This window comes from Terrapene carolina, unplaced genomic scaffold (assembly GCF_002925995.2).
Source record: "Terrapene carolina triunguis isolate 2854851 unplaced genomic scaffold, T_m_triunguis-2.0 Scaffold66, whole genome shotgun sequence".
Lineage (NCBI taxonomy): Eukaryota > Metazoa > Chordata > Testudines > Emydidae > Terrapene > Terrapene triunguis.
This window is the reverse complement of record NW_020664417.1, coordinates 52160645-52179327: the sequence shown is the minus strand read 5'-3', so window position 1 is coordinate 52179327 and position 18683 is coordinate 52160645. Positions and strand designations below refer to the sequence as shown.

Below are 18683 nucleotides of genomic sequence, written 5' to 3'. Positions count from 1 at the left end.
ACAAACAGAATTTCAATGTAAAAAGTAAAATGCTACTGTAGCAACAGATAAATACAAGGCAAGGCAAAAGAGCAAGCTCTGGCCTACACACCAAGCTACACTGGTTTAACTAAGGCCATGTCTACATTACAGCTGCTACAGCACCACACCTATGGCAATGCTGTAGCCCCAAAGCATAGATGTTTTCTTCATCAATGAAAGGGATTTTTCAGTCGATGGAGTTACTCCCCCTCACCATCACCCTGGCTACATTTACACTGGGGGTTAGGTTGACCTAACTATGATGATCAGGGCACAAAATTTTTCACAGCCCTGAACACTGTAGCTCGGTTGACCTAATTTAATTGTAGACCAGACCGAACAGTGTGGCTTTAGACCAATTTAGTTACATCAGTGCAGAACCCTGCATAGACTCTTAAATTTAAAATGGTCTGGGGGTCAGGTCAGTAAATTCATAAGTGCAAGCTAAGCAGAAGTAATCAATTTTAAACTAATAAAAAGTATGTCCTACAGGAATTTGCACCAGTTTAATTAAATCAATTTTTAAACCAGAACAACTTCAAGGACAAGACCATATTCACTGGTTTGTGCCCTTCAAGTTTTCGTTTTTAAATAATAGTGACTGTAGAATTTAAATACTGCAGCCAAGACATATCCCAAGGATAAGAGAAATCATATTATGCAACTGCTGTAATATTAAAGCTTTCTGAGATGATGCAGTCATCATATTTAATTCTTAATATGGATATGCTCAAATGTCATTCTCCACAACTCTTATGGAATCAATATAAAGTATTATAGTGTCTGCTAAAGGAAGTGCTAACGGTAGAAGTGGAAGTCTCCCATAACCTAAAAAGAAGTGGAAGCTCAAAACAAGAACAGGGTCCTAAGCAAGAATATGAATTAAAAGTGCTAAAGGATAGGAAGAAAAGTAGCATTAAAAACAAAAGGCTATGAGATACCTCCCCCTCATCTGTTATTGGATTAAGCAAAGACTGAGCCAGTTTATCAGCTGAGAGTCTGCATTAGTGCAGGATCCTCACTCCTGGATTTTGTTTCTCCAGTGTGAGCTAAGTAGGAAACTCTCATGCTCTGCTTTAAGGACATGTTAGTGTGAGAGCTCTGTCCTGCTGGGCACGCTCCCACTTCCTGGGACTCGGACCCTTCTAGCACTGAGGTCAGTGAAGGACCTCTGGGCAGAAGATACCATTTTAACTGACACAGCTCCAATCCCTACGTTCCTTGCAGGAGGGTAGTTGGTTATCTTGTATTTCACTTCCTGACGTCAGCTCAGTGGAAATATAGGAAGTAAATTCTCTAGAGCACTTTAAGTGCTTTGGCCTAAGACCTTTTGGGGCTTTGGCCATTTTAGGCCTGTTGGCACCCTCCGGGTTTCTATCAGGTTGGAAATGGATGGAGGATTTTTCAGATTTCTTTCCAGTCTCTGGATCTATTAATTTTTGTGTGCAGAGTTCAACACTTCAAAGCATCTGCCATGACACTTACTGAAACCCGAGTCAGCCATAGGTGCATCTGCTTCCAGGCATTAATCTGTAGCTAATTTCACAGAGTATGTTCTTTTTTCGTCTCACTCTTTTCCCTCCATTCCACTAGAACGCTGCTGGTTTCACACATCAGTACCTAGAACTGCCAGCATCAAACCCTTTCAACTCACCAGGCGAACACATTAGCACAAAAGGGCTCTGGTTCTGACAGCTGAGCAGACTGCTTTTTACTGGAGTGAAAAATTAATTGCAGTGTTGTTGGAGCTGTGTTGGTCACAGGATATTAGAGAACAAGGTGGGTGATCTTTCATTGGACCAACTTCTGTTGGTGAAAGAGACAAGATATTGCCTCACCCACCTTGTTTCTTCGAAAGCTTGAAGTGGACTTGAAGGATAACCTGGTCTGAGTTTTGTTGTTGATTTTTTTTAAACAAGTTTAAAATTGGTCTATATAGCAGTAAGTTAAGGAACCGAACCTGGTACTCTTAGGAAATAACAAGAATTTGTCATGTCTCTTGCTTATTATTCCTATTTCCTGGAACAAGCAGAGACTCTCCTTGTGCACCCCAGGTGGAAGTGTGTTATTTTTTCCTGACTTTTCCTTTGAGTACTCCTTATTTCTCTCTATTTTAAAGACTGAATTTTTATGTAAAGACTAGATTTTTACTTCTTAAAAATGACAACAAAATAGTAAAAAGTCGTTAATTTTACCTTGTGCACTTTAAATGTTTGGGCTGAGTCTCCATCACTTGTCACAATTCCACCACTTTCTTGGCCCCTGTGGACAAAATTAGCATAAATACTGAAGGGTTCACAGAACACAACATCCAAACAAAATATTAACTTGTAAAGCATAAAACATAACAATTTGTATTAAAAATGTCTTAAGTGCTCTATTTTTAGAGACTTATCAAAATATGGTTTTTGTATGTTCATGTTGCACTTGATTATAAAATATTTAAGGCTCAATACAAAGCCCACTGAAATCAATTAAAGTATTTCCATTAATTTCAATGGGCACTGGATTGGGTCCTTACTGCTAACTTTCTATAGTCTAATTTCAAGGTGGACATAAAATACTACCAGCTCCTTAAACTGAAATGCCACTTAATGGGGGCAGTATCTGATGAGCATCTACAGCTCAGAAAAGGCAAACTTATGTTCAACCCAATTACACGTTTTGCCTCAGACGGTGGGTCAATTTTTTAAGCTCAGGCACAAAAATGAGAGCTCAAAATCACCACCTACAACAGGTATTTGGATTCCTATATCCAAGCACTTTTTTGAGCACTCAAATGCAGAAGTGGACACCTTAACTTCTTTTCCCAAGTAGGCTTTCAATGGAACTGAGAAAGACAATTATTTTTACATAAAATCAGTCTCAGGCTGAAGGCCGAACTCAAATAGTGAAGCTTCGTATCAGCTCAAGCTATAGGGGCTCTTCTGGCCTCTTTCCTGCTCTCCAAGGCAGTCACAGTCTTGCTCATTGTCTGGAAATGGCCGTTAACCGCAAGACAACACAGATGGAAGCAATGTGTCACGGTGGGCAAAGTGCAGCCCAGCCCACTAAGTTCTACAATGCAGCCCACAGCATCTTTTTTTCTTTTGTTTTAAATATAAAGAGATGCAGGCTGCAGCACCTCAGCTCCTCTACCTTCATCTAAAGTCTGCTTGGACAAGATTGAGTGTTACATACTAGGACCATAATTAAGGCTCCGTGTCTGTCATGGAGGTCACTGAAATCACGAATTCCGTGACTTTCCACAACCTCCGTGACCTCTGCAGCAGCCACTGTGGCTGAGCAGAGGGCCACCCAAGCGGCTGGCCCCGGGGCCAGCTGCTCAGGCAGCCCAAGGGCTAGTCACACCAGCCGCTGCTGGAGTGGCCCTGCAGCCAGCCGCATCGGCCACTGCTGGAGCAGCCCCAGGGCTAGCTGCACTGGCTGCTGCTAAGGTGGCCAGTGCAGGCAGCTGGCCCCGGGGGCGGGGCTCCCAGAGCAGCAGCCCCCCAGCTAAGATTTAGTCAGGGGTATTCACAGTACAAGTCATGGACAGGTCATGGCTGTGAATTTTTGTTTATTGCCGGTGACCTGTCCATGACTTTTATTAAAAATACCTATGACTAAATTGTAGCCTTAACCATAATCGATGCATATGTGGTCTTTGGGCTACTGGTAAATTCCCAATGAATCCTTTAATTGCTCAAAGATCGAATACCCCAAAATAAAAATGTCTGTAGAATGCACCTACAAACTGTAGCCAAGAAACACAAACAAAAACACACAAACACACGTAGTTTAATGCAGATGAAAGGGAAAGTCTGTTAGATTACTTACATAGAAAACTGCTACAGGTCTTGTATAATAGGATGTGATTCTGCTCTAACATTAAACTAGTATAACTCAATTGGCATCATTGGAATCATTCTCGAGGTTATACTACTGTAACAGCTTGTCTACTTGAAAAGTTAATTCTGATTAAGGCAGGGCATGCATTTAAAGTGCAGTAACTATTCATGAATAATTCCATATATAGAAAAGATCTTATAAAAAACAGGAGAATCAGGTGCAAATGTTCAATATGCTTGATCCCAACAATAACTATAATTTTCTACCATTGATTATGTCCAAGTCTCAAAGTTATTTTATAAGTCATTAATACCACCTATGTGTAAAGTGAAGTGCTAAAGGGCATTCAACTTAAAAAAAATAAAAAATAAAAAAAACTAGGGCTATCAATTAATTGCGGTTAATGCATGCAATTAATGCAAAACAAATTAGATTAAAAACCAAACAGTCATGAATAATTGCAGTTTTAATCGCACTGTTAAACAACAATAGAATACCAATTTAAATTTCTTATAAGTATTTTTGGATGTTTTTATACATTTTCAAATATATAGATTTCAATTAAAACAGAATACAAAGTGTACAGTGCTCACTTTATATTATTTTTGGTTACAAATATCTGAACTGTAATAAAGATAAAAGAAACAGCATTTTTCAATTCACCTCATATAAGTCCACTCAGCCCTACTTCTTGTTCAGCCAAATCGGTAAGACAAAACAAGTTTGTTTACATTTATGGGAGATAATGCTGCCCGCTTCTTATTTACAATATCACCTGAAAGTGAGAACAGGCATTTGCATGGCACTCTGGTAGCCGTCGTTCCAAGGTATTTATGTGCTAGATACGTTAAACATTTGTTCGCCCCTTCATGCTTTGACTTGTAGACTCTAAAGTTTCACATTGTTTTGTTTTTGAGTATAGTTATGTTAAAAAATTGACAACTGTAAGTTGCACTTTTACGATAAAGAGATTGCACTACAGTACTTGTATGAGATGTATTGAAAAGTACTATTTCTTTCATTTTTTACAGTACAAATATTTGAAATAATATAAAATCGAGCACTACATTTTGTATTGTTTGTTTTAACCTCATTATTTATTGTGATTTTTTAAAAATTGTTGACATCCCTAAAAAGACCACTTTTGTCCCAAAAAAATTCTCTTTGCTATTGTTTCTTGGAATACCAAAATTTATTATAACAATAGTTACAGAAAAATTTCTTTCCCACCTTCACCAGTTTACTTTGCTTAGAAAAAAATGCATCTGTAGACACAAAAATTGGCAGGAAAACTTAAAGGTGGGTGTAGTACATTCATCGACTTTAAACAGAGTTTTTAAAAATTTAGGCCATTTCTATGTTGATCATGGCCATCCAAATATCATAGCAAAATCAAATAAAGACAGATAGATGCAGTTAACATTCGGTGTAATGCCTCTGATTTTCACTGATTCAAACTCTGAATCCAACCCTCATCACCTCCCCCCCCCAAAACCACCCCCCCATTGCCCCCTGTAGCAACCCCTGCCTTCCCAACACACACACACACACCCTAATAGGTAGTGAACCCTCTGAAATAGGATGTGCAGAGCTTGGCAGGAGCTCTGTACCCCCATCAACATAGCTTCCGCTTCTCGCCAAAGTGGAGTAATTATGCCAATGGGAGAGCACTCTTCTGTCAGCATAGTGCATCCTCACCAGACGCAATACAGCTGCACTGATATAGTGCAGACCTGCCCTTAGTTTTCAGCTTTTTTGTTTAAATCAGTTGTACTCATGAGCAATCCTAGAATAAAATAGGAGTTTTATAAAATACAGACAATTTAAAACGTGGATGATTCCAATGTGTATTTTTAATGCTAATACAATATCAAATACAATCATAATTTGTAACTTAATGAGAACTCTTACCAACATCTTTTAGGTTCCAAAATGTAAAACTGGCTGCAAAAAAATAAAAACTTGCTACAATGTATAATTAATTAATTCCTAACAAACTACAACACAAGAGATAATCATAAAAAAAAAAAAATCTCATTTACTTTCTTTCTTAAAACATTAAAAATAGTAATCATATTTAAAATATATGAATAAGAAGGGTTAAAGCAAGTAGACACCCTGAGTTTATTTTTTATCTTGTGGAATACTAGGTACTAGATTACACTTCATTTGTGTCTGAGCTGTTTTATTGGTCTGCTTCTAATATAGAGCCTGCTTATTTGGCAGTTTCTCAAGTTACTCCCCTGAGGCAGCTTGAGCCAGTAAAACTAGATCCTTTCATCTCTGTGGAGCTTACTGACAACCAGCCGTCTGGTTTCCTAGGAAACAAAACCTTGGCTAGAAATAGTGAATCATTTCCAGGTCACTTTCAACATGGAGAGTGGAGCAGGAAAGCATTGGACTGAAGAGGAGGTTAAAGCCTTGCTAAGCGTCTGGTCAGAAAAAAACATAAGAAAACAACTTCATGGAACACTAAGGAATAAAGGAATATTTATCTACATTGCTAAAAGACTACAGGAGTTAGGAGTTTGCAGAGACTGGAAACAGTGCCGTGCAAAGTATAAAAATCTGAAGTATGAATTCAGAACAGTTAAATATGCCCACAACTCTGGAGATGCCACTAAAACCATGAAGTTTTTTCATGATCTGGATGCTATATTGCAATATGAACCAGTCATACAATTAACAGAGGACGAAAACGGCAGGTGCTCTGCAACTGAGAGACAGCTGAACATAAGCACTACCACAGAGAACACTGAAGGTAAAAATTAATTTCTCTTCTATTTCTTGTCTTTGCACAAAAAACAATAAATCTGTTAAGATTAAAAGCCACATTATATGGCCCTAGTAACAGAGTTAGAACAGCAACTGACTTGATACATCCCTTGCAGATGGGGAAAGAAAAAAAAAAAAAAAAAAGGTTAGCACCACCAGTGTTGAAGTCTGTAAATACAGCATAACCTTAACAAATTACACTAACTGCTGGAAAGGTCCAGTCCCGCAGAGGCTCTGTACCTTGTGCAACTGGATCCTACTATTCATCTAAAAACATTTCTTTGGAATATATTTGTAATACTTTGCAACAGGTTTTTAGAGCTTTAGTTCAGAAAGAAAATTAATTATTCTAGAATATACTATATTACAAATTTCCCAATTATAAATTTTTTGTTTTTTTTTAAATAAATAATTGTCAGGTCTGAAGTCAAAGATGTTTAATTCTAGAATATTTTTATTACTATTTTAAGAAGAAGATTTACTCCCTTAAATGGAATATTATTAATTGTGAAGTATGTTAATACAATGAAATGGAAATGCATGGCTTACAAAATTATATTACATTTGTGCACTGAGTATTTGATAAACACATTTAACATTTGAAAGAAGCTATTAGTGTATTTATTAGTCATGTAACATTTATGTTTAAAGTGATATAAACAGAGATCATCCTGAAGCAAGACAGAAATAATTAAAAAGACATTTTTAAATATGAAGAAATGGTGGTATTTACCAAACCAGTTGCACATCAGGTTCTGTTAAAGCCCCTCAGTGTGCATGTGAGCGTCATTAGCATTACACTGGGATTTACCATATCACAGGGAGAGGTGGAAGAGACAAGACAATTAGAGAGAGGCTGAGGAGACACTGTTTTGATCACAATTAGAATTAGGTGAGGGTTCAGGTTTGAGGCTAGATCAGGGCTGCAGTTGGTGATCTCACAGTACCAGAAGCCCCTGCGATGCTGTTACAAGATTTCAATCACATCCCAACTGGCAACAAGAAAAAGGCCCCCCTGGTATTCATTATCATCTACAGCAGTACCAGAATCATGGGGGTGGGGGAGGGAGAACACAGATCAGAGATTCAAATCAGAACCCAATTTGCTCCCACAATGTGAAGAGGTTTGGATTAAGTTACAACTGTGAATCATTTTTACAAAACAAAAATCAATTAAGTACAGGGGAGATTTTCAACGGCACAAAGGGGAGTTGGATGCCTAACTCTCCTTTGTACAACTCCCTCTACAATGCAAGTGGACAGCTCTTACCATTAGGAAAGTGTGATTTTCCATGTTTTAAGAAAAGAATCAAATTATTAGTTTTTAATCTTAAAGACATTTTAAAAATTAACATGAATGTAGTTCTATAACACGTCAGCCATTTGAAGCTATTTAGTTAAAATAATTAATATTAACATGTATTGTGCATTGTACATTACTGTTACCTTCCATTTTTAGATTGTATTTTAAATAATGCACAGAAGTTCAGGGGGCAGCTCCTGAGCTGGTATAAATTGCTATAGCTCTTTTGACTTCAGTGGAGCTATGACCATTTACACCAGCTGAGGATTCACCCCTGAACTCTAGGTTATCCTGCATGTTTTAAATTGGTTTGCCCAAATGGTTCATTTTAACTTTGCTTCCTTTGAACCTTAAATCACTATGGGACATTTTCAATTAATGTTTCACATCTCTTATCCTGAATATCTTTAAGATAACTTCAGAAAGAACCCAACAATTAGCCAGCCTTTCTAATGAACCCCAATCCAGGGTATTAATTTAAAAAATTGTATCCTTGGTGGAACATACTGCATTTTGGGGCATGTGAAAAATCTGATTTCTAAAGTATGATGTAATAGTGGTACATTCAAATGTCTATACAGAAAAGGAAATAAGGGAAGCGTTTGTGCATTTGGTTTTAATTCTTCTTTATAAAACACAAAAATTAAATAGTCAGTGGCAATAATGTAATATGAATAGTTCGGAGTTGAAATGCAAAACTTCACTCAACCATAACTCAGCCAAAACACACACATTAAAACATAAATGTAACCTACAACTAGTACATAGGTAACAAGGGACAAACGGTGGTTGTAAGAATAGTATGCAAGAATTGTGCATTCAAATACACAAGTCAGGAAAGTCACACGATAATGCATTATGGGCCCAATCCTACTCTATTAAAGTCAGTGGGGAAATTCTCATTGAAGTGATAACTCTCAATAAGAATGTTTTTAAACTGAATTTTTAAATCTATTTTCTGACACAGAATCCTTTAAAAATGTATGTCTTAGCCATTTCATTATTTCTAATAAAAGAAAAGATTTCATACGAGATTTTCTGCTCTTCTGCTGATGTTTTGGAGAGTAGGATTAAAATTCAAAATGATCAGACCATTTCTCCAATTTGTCCAGAAGTAAATAAGAAGTTCAATAAGGACAAATGCAAAAGTACTCCACTTAAGAAGGAACAATCAATTGCACATATATAAAATGGGAAATGACTGCCTAGGAAGGAGTACTGCGGAAAGGGAGCTGTGGGGTGTAGTGTATCACAAGCTAAATATGAGTCAACAGTGTAACACTGTTGCAAAAAAATCAAATATTCTGGGATGTATCAGCAGGAGTGCTGTAAGCAAAACACAAGAAGAATTCTTCTACTCTACTCCAAGCTACTAAGGCCTCAACTGGAGTATTGTGTCCAGTTCTGGGCACATTTCAGGAAAGATAGTGACAAACTAGAAAAAGTACAAAGGAGAGCAACAAAGGTGATTAAGGGTCTAGAAAACGTAACCTAGGAGGAAAGATTGAAAAAATTGTGTTAGTTTAGTCTGGAGAAAAGATGACTGCGGGAGGACAGAACAGTTTTCAAGTACAGTAAACCTCAGTTACGAACACCAGAGTTACAAACTGAGTGATCAGCCACACACCTCCTTTGGAATCAGAAGTACACAATCAGGCAGCAGCAGATACGCACAAAAAGCAAATACAGTACAGTTCTGTGTTAAACGTAAACTACTAATAAAAATAAAGGGAAAGTTTAAAAAAAGATTTGACAAGGCAAGAAAACTGTTTCTGTGCTTGTTTTGTTTAAATGAAGTTGGTTAAAAGCAGCATTTTTCTTCTGCATATAAATTTTCAGAGCTGTATTAAGTCAATGTTCAGTTGTAAACTTTGGAAAGAACAACCATAACATTTTTTTCAGAGTTACGAACCACCTCCAATCCAGAGTTGTTCATAAATTGGAGGTTCTACTGTACCTAACAGGATGTTAAGAGGAGGCGGGGGGGGAGGGGGGGAATCTCTCCTTAACCTCCGAGGATAGGACAAGAAGCAATGGGCTTAAAATTGCAGCAAGGGAAGTTTAGGTTGGACATTAGGAAATCCTCCTACCTGTCAGGGTAGTTAAGCACTGGTACAAGTTAGGGTTGGAAGAGACCACAGGAGGTCATCTAGTCCAACCCCCTGCTCAAAGCAGCACCAACACCAACGAAATCATCCCAACCAGGGCTTTGTCAAGCCTAACCTTAAAAACCTCTAAGGGTGGAGATTACACCACCTCCCTAGGTAACCCATTCCAGTGCTTCACCACCCTCCTATTGAAATAGTGTTTCCTAATATCCAGCCGAAACCTCCCCCACTGCAACTTGAGACCATTCCTCCTTGTTCTGTCATCTGCCACCACTGAGAACAGCCGAGCTCTATCCTCTTTGGAACCCCCCTTCAGGTAGTTGAAGGCTGTTATCAAATCCCCCCTCACTCTTTTCTTCTCTTCTGCAGACTAAACAAGCCCAGTTCCCTCAGCCTCTCCTTGTAAGTCATGTGCTCCAGCCCCCTGATCATTTTCGTTGTCCTCCACTGGACTCTCTCCAAATTTGTCCACATCCTTTCTGTAGTGGGGGGCCCAAAACTGGATGCAATACTCCAGATATGGCCTCACCAGTGCCAAATAGAGGGGAATAATCACTTCCCTCGATTTGCTGGCATTGCTCCTACTAATGCAGCCCGATATGCTGTTAGCCTTCTTGGCAACAAAGGGCACACTGCTGACTCATATCCAACTTCTCATCCACTGTAATCCCCAGGTCCTTTTCTGCAGAACTGCTGCTTAGCCAGTCGGTCCCCAGCCTGTAGTGGTGCACGGGATTCTTCCATCCTAAGTGCAGGACTCTGCACTTTTCCTTGTTGAACCTCAGATTTCTTTTGGCCCAATCCTCCAATTTGTCTAGGTCACTCTAGACCCTATCCCTACCCTCCAGCATATCTACCTCTCCACTCATTTTAGTGTCATCTGCGACCTTGCTGAGGATGCAATCCATCCCATCATCCAGATTATTAATAAAGATGTTAAACAAAACCAGCCCCAGGACCAACCCTCGGGCACACTGCTTGATACTGGCTGCCAACTAGACATCAAGCCATTAATCACTACCCGTTGAGCCCTACAATCTAACCAGCTTTGTATCCACTTTATAATCCATTCATCCAATCCATACTTTTTTTAACTTGCTGGCAAGAATACTGTGGGAGACCGTATCAAAAGTTTTGCTAAAGTCAAGATATATCACATCCACTGCTTTCCCCATATCCACAGAGCCAGTTATCTCATCATAGAAGGCAATCAGGTTGGTCAGGCATGACTTGCCCTTGGTGAATCCATGTTGAATGTTCCTGATCACCTTCCTCTCCAAGTGCTTCAAAATGATTTCCTTGAGGACCTGTTCCATGATTTTTCCAGGGACGGAGGTGAGGCTGACCGGTCTGTAGTTCCCCGGGTTCTCCTTCTTCCCTTTTTTTAAAGATGACCTATTGAGGTCCCTTCCAGTCCTACACTTCTATGATTTTATGTTTAGAAGGGTCTTTGGGGCAGACCTGAAACTAACACTCTTAAAGGGAAAAAACAAACAACAAAAACAGAACACTCTGCATCCATAGGAAGCCCTGTTCTCCCACCCAGTGTCCCCCAATGCTCTGAATGGGAAGGAGAGGAGAAGAAATGCAAAAACCAGCTAATACATCCTGTAGCTATTTTAATTTGAGTATCTTCCACAAGGTCAGAGAGGGATGAAGTATCTCTCCACCACGGCCAGCCCTCATTTTGTGCTGGACTTCACCCCTTTGGGCCACGCAGGGTCTGAACACCTTTAAAAATCTGGGCTTAGCTGCCTAAGTCTCATTGCAAGTCATGGGACTTAGGGTTCAATCTTCAGAGTCTAAATCCCATTTTTAATTTTGTCTAATATCAGGTTAATATCAGATATTCTAACAGCACTGTGTAAATACTACATGTATGTATACAGACTAGACATGCAGTGCAACAATACACTACCTGTCCCACAGATATCCCTAACTCAAATTGTTCAGCAGTAACAAAAAATGTATTGTAAATGTTATTCAACACTAAATAAAACATACCATGTTTATAGGATGTTTGGAAATGCTGAAATGGATGATTTCCATTCCAACTAGGTAGGTCACACAAATCCATCTACTCTCCTTGGCTAATCAAAATTATTCTTCAGATTCAGAACTTCACTTAAGCATGCATGGATTATACACCTGTCTGGTGTTTGCTCAGAACTCATGGAGGGACACCATACGAAAGGTTAGCGTTCAATCAAGTAAATGTCTGTTCTGGTCCAACCTTATTAATTCAGTTTTTCCCTTATCACATTTAAAAGCTATTCTTGCAATAATTCTAGCTGTTTTATTGTTGTATAAACTTGCTTTGGATAATATGGATCCATCTGGAAATTGTGCATATTTGGGGTTTTTGCTTCTGTTTTTTAATTTGAAATGACAGGCTAGTACAGGGGTGGGCAAACTACAGCCCGGGGGGCCGCATCCAGCCCTCCAGATGTTTTAATCCTGCCCAGGGCTTGTCCTGCTCCCGCCAGGGAGCGAGGTCCGGGGCTTGTGCCCCCCGCCCCGCCTCCTACGCATAGGGGCAGCCAGGGGCCTCAGCACGCTGCCCCCTCTGCAGCTTCCATTGGCCGGGAACCACATCCAATGGGAGCTACAGGGGTGGCACCTGCGGACAGGGCAGCGCGCAGAGCTGCCTGGCCACGCGTCTGCATAGGAGCCGGAGGGGGAACATGCTGCTGCTTCGGGGAGCTGCTTGAGGTATGCGCCGCCTGGGGCCTGTGCACCAGACCGCTTCCCACGCCCCAACCCCCTGCCCTAGCCCTGATTCCCCCTCCTGCCCTCTGAACCCCTCAGTCCCAGCCCAGAGCACCCTCCTGAACCCCCAACACCGGCCCCACCCTAGGACCCGCACCCCCAGCCAGAGCCCTCACCTCCTCCTGCACCCCAACCCCCAAATTTCATGAGCATTCATGGCCTGCCATACAATTTCCATACCCAGATGTGGCCCTTGGGCCAAAACGTTTGCCCACCCCTGGGCTAGTAGGATGTATATTCTGAAAAATAGGCTAGCCCACCCAAACAGAAGCAAAAAGGCACATATGAGCCAAAAGAGGTAAATCATCGCTCTTCTTTACATGTATTTTAAAATTGGTTTCTAATGCAGTAAAATGAATATATTAAAAAGTTCAGAAACACATCTATCCCATTATGATTAGTTACTTCCTGCCTACATTTCTATGCTTGTAAGCAAATGAATTTGCCACTGTGAATTGACTGCAGTTTACACATTGCAATATCGTCTAGATAGATTTATTCCATATCTGTTTATAAGAAAATTCTTTCCCTACCCCCTTCAGGTGAAATATCAGTTGCATTAGAAGAGGATGAGGATGTCCCAGAGGATCCATTACTTTTTATTTCACATGTCAGACCAATTGAACTAGGTACAGTATGATGGTGTGGGGAGAAAAGCAAAACACTGCTATTAGATGTATTTCTCATTGCATCTTAGAAAAACTAAAAGGAGTAAAATAATGGTGTCTTGCTAGGAACCACTTCCATTAGCGTCAGTACATCAGCAGTCAGTTTCTGATTAATGTAACTTTACATCAGACACAGTATTGCTCTCTTTACACCTTCTAGTTTTAAATTTCAGCAGCCTCATGAACAACTGGATGTTAACTACTATAGGTGGCAGATGACCACTGCATGACCAATTTGTTGACTGCATGATCAGCTTTCACCCTCAAAAATCATTCCCTGCAACAGCTAATCAGATTAACTCAGTTTATTTTAAGAGTATTTTATTACATACTAATTGAGGACCTGTCACATGATAGCATGTGAGGCAGTGTCATCTGTGGAATTTCCGCCATCATGCAATTTCTGCACAAATTGGCAAATCTATGAGTAAATGGGCTGAGCACAGAGGAGATCTGCAGGGATTTAACAAAACAGAATCCGGTGACCTAGGCTGTAGACTACCAGATGAACAACTCAAGACCCCAATAGCATCCACAGCAGCTGGATTCCAATTTCATGCAGGGGGTTGGCAAGCAAATCCACAGGCTCACCGATGACCCAACAACTCAGCTGGGAACTGTTTAGCTGCAACAATGCCTTTACTAAGGATACTCACGTTCAACAGAGACATAAGCAATGTAAAACATTTGCTTCCCCAGCAAGAAGTCCTCAGGACCAGTTAGTTGACTGGCAGGACTGAGATCTGAAAACCCAAATATACATTCCCCCCCCACACACACAGACTATGAGCTTTTGACTGGAATGTGAGGCATGTCTACACTCATTAAGTAGGAAACTTTTTCCAACTGAAAGCTAGATGAATAGAAATTTTATTAAAGAGATGTGAAGGTTTATTACATTAGTTGCATCAAGGGAGTTGTCCTCCAACTGGATCTGGGACTTTAGAGCCCTTTTACATGGGACAAAAGGTGGTGAGAATTTCACTCCTGATATATATAGCTTTGCTTACAATTCACACTCAGCTCAATAATTAAGGGGATAGAGAATCTAAATGAATATTATTCTTTAGCACTTCTGTGCCATTCGCCCTATTGTACAGATGGGAAAACTGAGGCACAGAGCTTAACACTGAGTCCTGGAAGAAAATCTAATTCTTTTTTAAAAACCTAGGCCAAGATTCACTCCAGGGGCTGCATTGGCAGAAGCTAGCACACATCTTGCCAGAGGGGAATTGCAATGATACAACACATCTGAGACTTCCCCTTCAGCAGGGGCTGGCAGACAGCAAACACAGCATCAAAAGCTGGGTGGCACAGGCAAGGGAGACAGTGGCTGGGAGATGCACATCACTGGTGCAACCTCGCTCTGTGAGGTTCCTATGAAGCCCTTGCTGGAAACTAAAGAGGACTCCCCAGTAGAATACAGTCATCCTTCTCAGGGCAGAATTCCCTCATGAGCATCGTGACCCTCAGGCAGGGCCAGATTAACCTTTTGTGGGCCTGGTGCCAAACATATTTGTGGAACCCCATGGGGAAAATTGTAAGAGACGGGGGTAGGGGGTCAGTCCACGGAGTAAGGCAGGGGCCAGGCACAGCTGGGCAGGGCAGGAGTAGAAGGTGGTCCCTGGAGCGAGGCAGGGGCCAGAGGCAAGCACAGCATGGTGTGGGTGGGGGAGGAGGCATACAGGAACCCACCCCGGGGCAGCACAAAGCTGGTACCTACCTCACTCTGCCAGGGCCAGGTCCCTGGGAGCTGGTCCTCTCTCCAGCTGAGCTACAGCTCCTCCAGGAAGCAGCAGCTACTCTTCTCACCCTTCTAGTGGGCAGGCTGATTGTGGTTGCTTCTGTAACTGGACTTTTAGTGTCCGGTCAACTGCGAGGTCCACTTTTTGACCGGACTTTCTGGGTGAAAACTGGACTCCTGGCAACAGGAGTGCCGGAACGGGGGGGAAAAGGTGTTCATGGCCCCTTAACTGTTTTCCTGCCTTAATGGTGGGCGGGGGGGGGGGGGGGGGGGGGGGGGAGGGAGAGAGAGAAGGAAGAGAGGAGCAAACGCCAGGCAGGGCCTCCAGGGAAGAGGCTGAGTGGGGGTAGGACCACAAGGAAGGGCAGAGCAGAGGGCGGGCCTTGGTCCAGGCACTGGTGCCCCCCACCCACCCACTTCTAGGGAGCTTCCAATGCTCCTGCCTGGCAACCGTAGTGGGGCCCTTCTGAGTGTGGGCCTGGCACAATGACACCATTGTAAACCTAGAATTACCCTCAGGAGGGCATATTGCTACTATTTGCACCTCCATGCAATAGCAGAGTAGGTATAAGCCCTATCTTTTATTGGTGCCCATCATTGCAGAACCTGGGCACCTCCCAAAAGGAAAAACAATGACTTCACTCTTCATTCTCTGGATTTGTTTTTAAATTCCTGCATACAGTAGAGTGGAAGGGTACTATTGTGAGAAAGTTTAGGCAAAGCTTTAGCTATGAAAACTGTGAGGTATTTAGTCTTTCATTTATCAATGCATAAGGCTTAGGCCCAAATCACAGTGTATGCTTTGTGAATTACTGTGCTACCAAAACCATCCCATTGACAAGATTATTTTTAGAACTGGTTGGGAATTTTTGAAACTTTTTCCATTAAAAAAAAATTAATTTTTCAAAACCATAACTTCTTGTGAGAAGGGTCAGTTTTGACAAAAAAAATTTATTTGAAAAGTTTTGAAAAAGATTTCAGACTTGTCAAAGCATCCCATTTCAACATTTTTTAAGTGAAAAATTCTGGAGTAATGTTCAATCCATCTACGCACTGAGACCCAATCCAGAACAATTTCAAGTCATGCAAATCTTGAAGTTTAGCTCATATGCAGTCTGATTTACCCATAGAAATGATGGCCAGATGCAAAAGCTAAACAATCCTCACCCCTACCAAACTATGACATGCTCCTTAGTCGTGAATTGTGGAATGTGAAGAGTTAATGGAGGACCTTCCCCATTCTGCACCTTGGGCCCTTTTCTTCCTTTCTCTCTCTAGCCTCAATGATTGGCTCTTAGATAGCAAAATGATAGCCACTTAAAAATATCTAAAAATACAAAGAGAAAGCAGATCAGCTACCAAGGCAACCCCAATAATTCTGAGCTGCAACCAATTCAAGCTTCTTTGATGTTCACTGTGATCCAGTGTGATTATTCCTGTAGTGCTCAACTCAACTGCAGAAGAAACAATCCTATGCTCCTTTAAGGCAAATGTAGAAAGACTAGTTGGTAAGTCACCTGGGAGTAGCCTCCCCACCTGTAGTGTATCAATGGGCCAGCAGTTGCAGAGGTTCCTAGACTCTGACTTGGGACTTAATAATTAAAATAAAAAAGGGGGGAAAATGCTATCTATTAGTAAAGCTTCCTTATGAGTAGAATGGCTTATAGAGACTCATGCACAATGACTATTCCCTCTAGACCAAGTTTATCACCAAATAGGTTTATTCACGTAAGTATGCTTCACTGAATCAGACTGTGCTAGCAAAGGTCATTTTTGCCACCATACAGAACTTAATGACTGAAGTATCTAACCACCACAGCATGGTTTGCCATTTGGAAAGGGATGGTTGTGAAGGCAAAAAAGTCACATCAGCACACTGATTGCGAAATTTATGCCAATTATTCTGCACTTCCATGCTTGCACTTCTCTGTGAAATCACTAAGAAAACAAAAAAGGAAAATAATGAATTTTCTAAATCTACAAAAACATTTATTAGAAAGACCTAATCCTATTTCATTGTTTTAAATGAGTACAAAATAAAATAGTTTTGTAAACTGATTTGATCAGAAAACTGAAGTCCTAATTGAATTTACTACTACTGTCTAAAATAAAACAATTTTAAAAAATATTTATTAAGAGAACATGTTTCAACACACTAGGAAATTGTGGCGTTCTTCCCCCAATTTCCCCAAAAATTTAAAACTAGTGGTTGCTAGCAAAAAGTACAATTTGAAAAATTTCAAATGAAAAGGAAATAAATTATCTAAACCACTTATAAAATAAAAATATTTTTACTAATATACACAGTAAGTTCTCTGATTTGGTCAGTCTTTTACATTGTACTGTATTGAGAAAATGCAAAGCTTCAAGTTATAACAATTGGCTTCTAGTCCTACCTCTTCCATTGAGTTCTTGTGATTTTAGGCAAATAATGCGTGCCTCAGTTTCCCCCAACAGGGTTGTTTTACAAGGATTAAGCCTCTGATTCTACTAATCCTTACATACACTTAACTTTGTGCACCTGTGCAAACCCAAAGGAATTACATGTGTGCATAAAGCTAAGCAGATGTATAAATGTTAGCGAGAATGGGGCCTAGTTTATTAGTGTTTTTACGGCCCTTTCAGATCATGATGAAAATGTAAAGCACTACACCATAAAGTACTAGTAACAGCAAATACGTCACCTCTGAAAGTTAATTTTTTTGGAGGTGGAGAGCAGCAAAAAAAAAAATCCTTCTCTTGAGTTAGTGCATTTTGGTTTAATTATATTACTGTCTTTACAAGACAGAAGATACAGTTTTATCATTAACAGCTTTGTTTGATACCTTGATATTATATCTATATTTGCTCCAATGTTGTGAAGTAAAAAAAGTGAAGAAAAAAAATGAATAAAATATTTTCCTTCACTCTCATTCTCTCTGCCCTCCTCTACCCTACCCCACCCCACCTCATGCAGGTAACTCATACCTGTGTCTCTCCCCCACCCCACCTGATGTAGGTAACCCAACATCAATATTAGAGACGTCCAAAAATCCACCTTTTATTCCAACAGTAGCAAACGAAGGAGGAAAACACTGGACCGTCAATGAAGTCAGAGCTCTAATACATATATGGTCAGACAAAAACATCCAGCAACAACTTGAAGTAACAGTGAGAAATAAAAGAATATTTGAACAGGTTGCTGCTAGGCTTCAAAAATTCGGAATTGAAAGGGATTGGAAGCAGTGCAGAACAAAGTATAAAAACTTAAAACATGAATACAAAAGCGTAAAAAATGCCCAAGACTCAGGGAATACAAGTAAAAGTATGAAATTTTTTAATGAACTGGATACCATTCTGGGACACAACACTGGAGAGCAATCAAGCAAATCAGATAATGAAGAAGGTGAAAGGCCTACAGAATGGATAGAAGCTAAAACAGAAAAAGACTCCTTAGGTAAGAACTTTGCTATAAAAACATTATT

General features: G+C 40.3%; 1 protein-coding gene across 2 annotated transcripts in view; it reads right to left on the bottom strand.

Moving 5' to 3' along the window:
• PPAT (phosphoribosyl pyrophosphate amidotransferase) overlaps positions 1 to 18683 on the bottom strand; it is a 58725-nt gene that overhangs the window by 13097 nt on the left and 26945 nt on the right. For both annotated transcript variants that reach the window (XM_026647926.1, XM_026647927.1), the window contains exon 2: positions 2217 to 2283. In XM_026647926.1, the coding sequence (XP_026503711.1) occupies positions 2217 to 2283 (67 nt within the window). The remainder of the gene's footprint in view (positions 1 to 2216; positions 2284 to 18683) is intronic.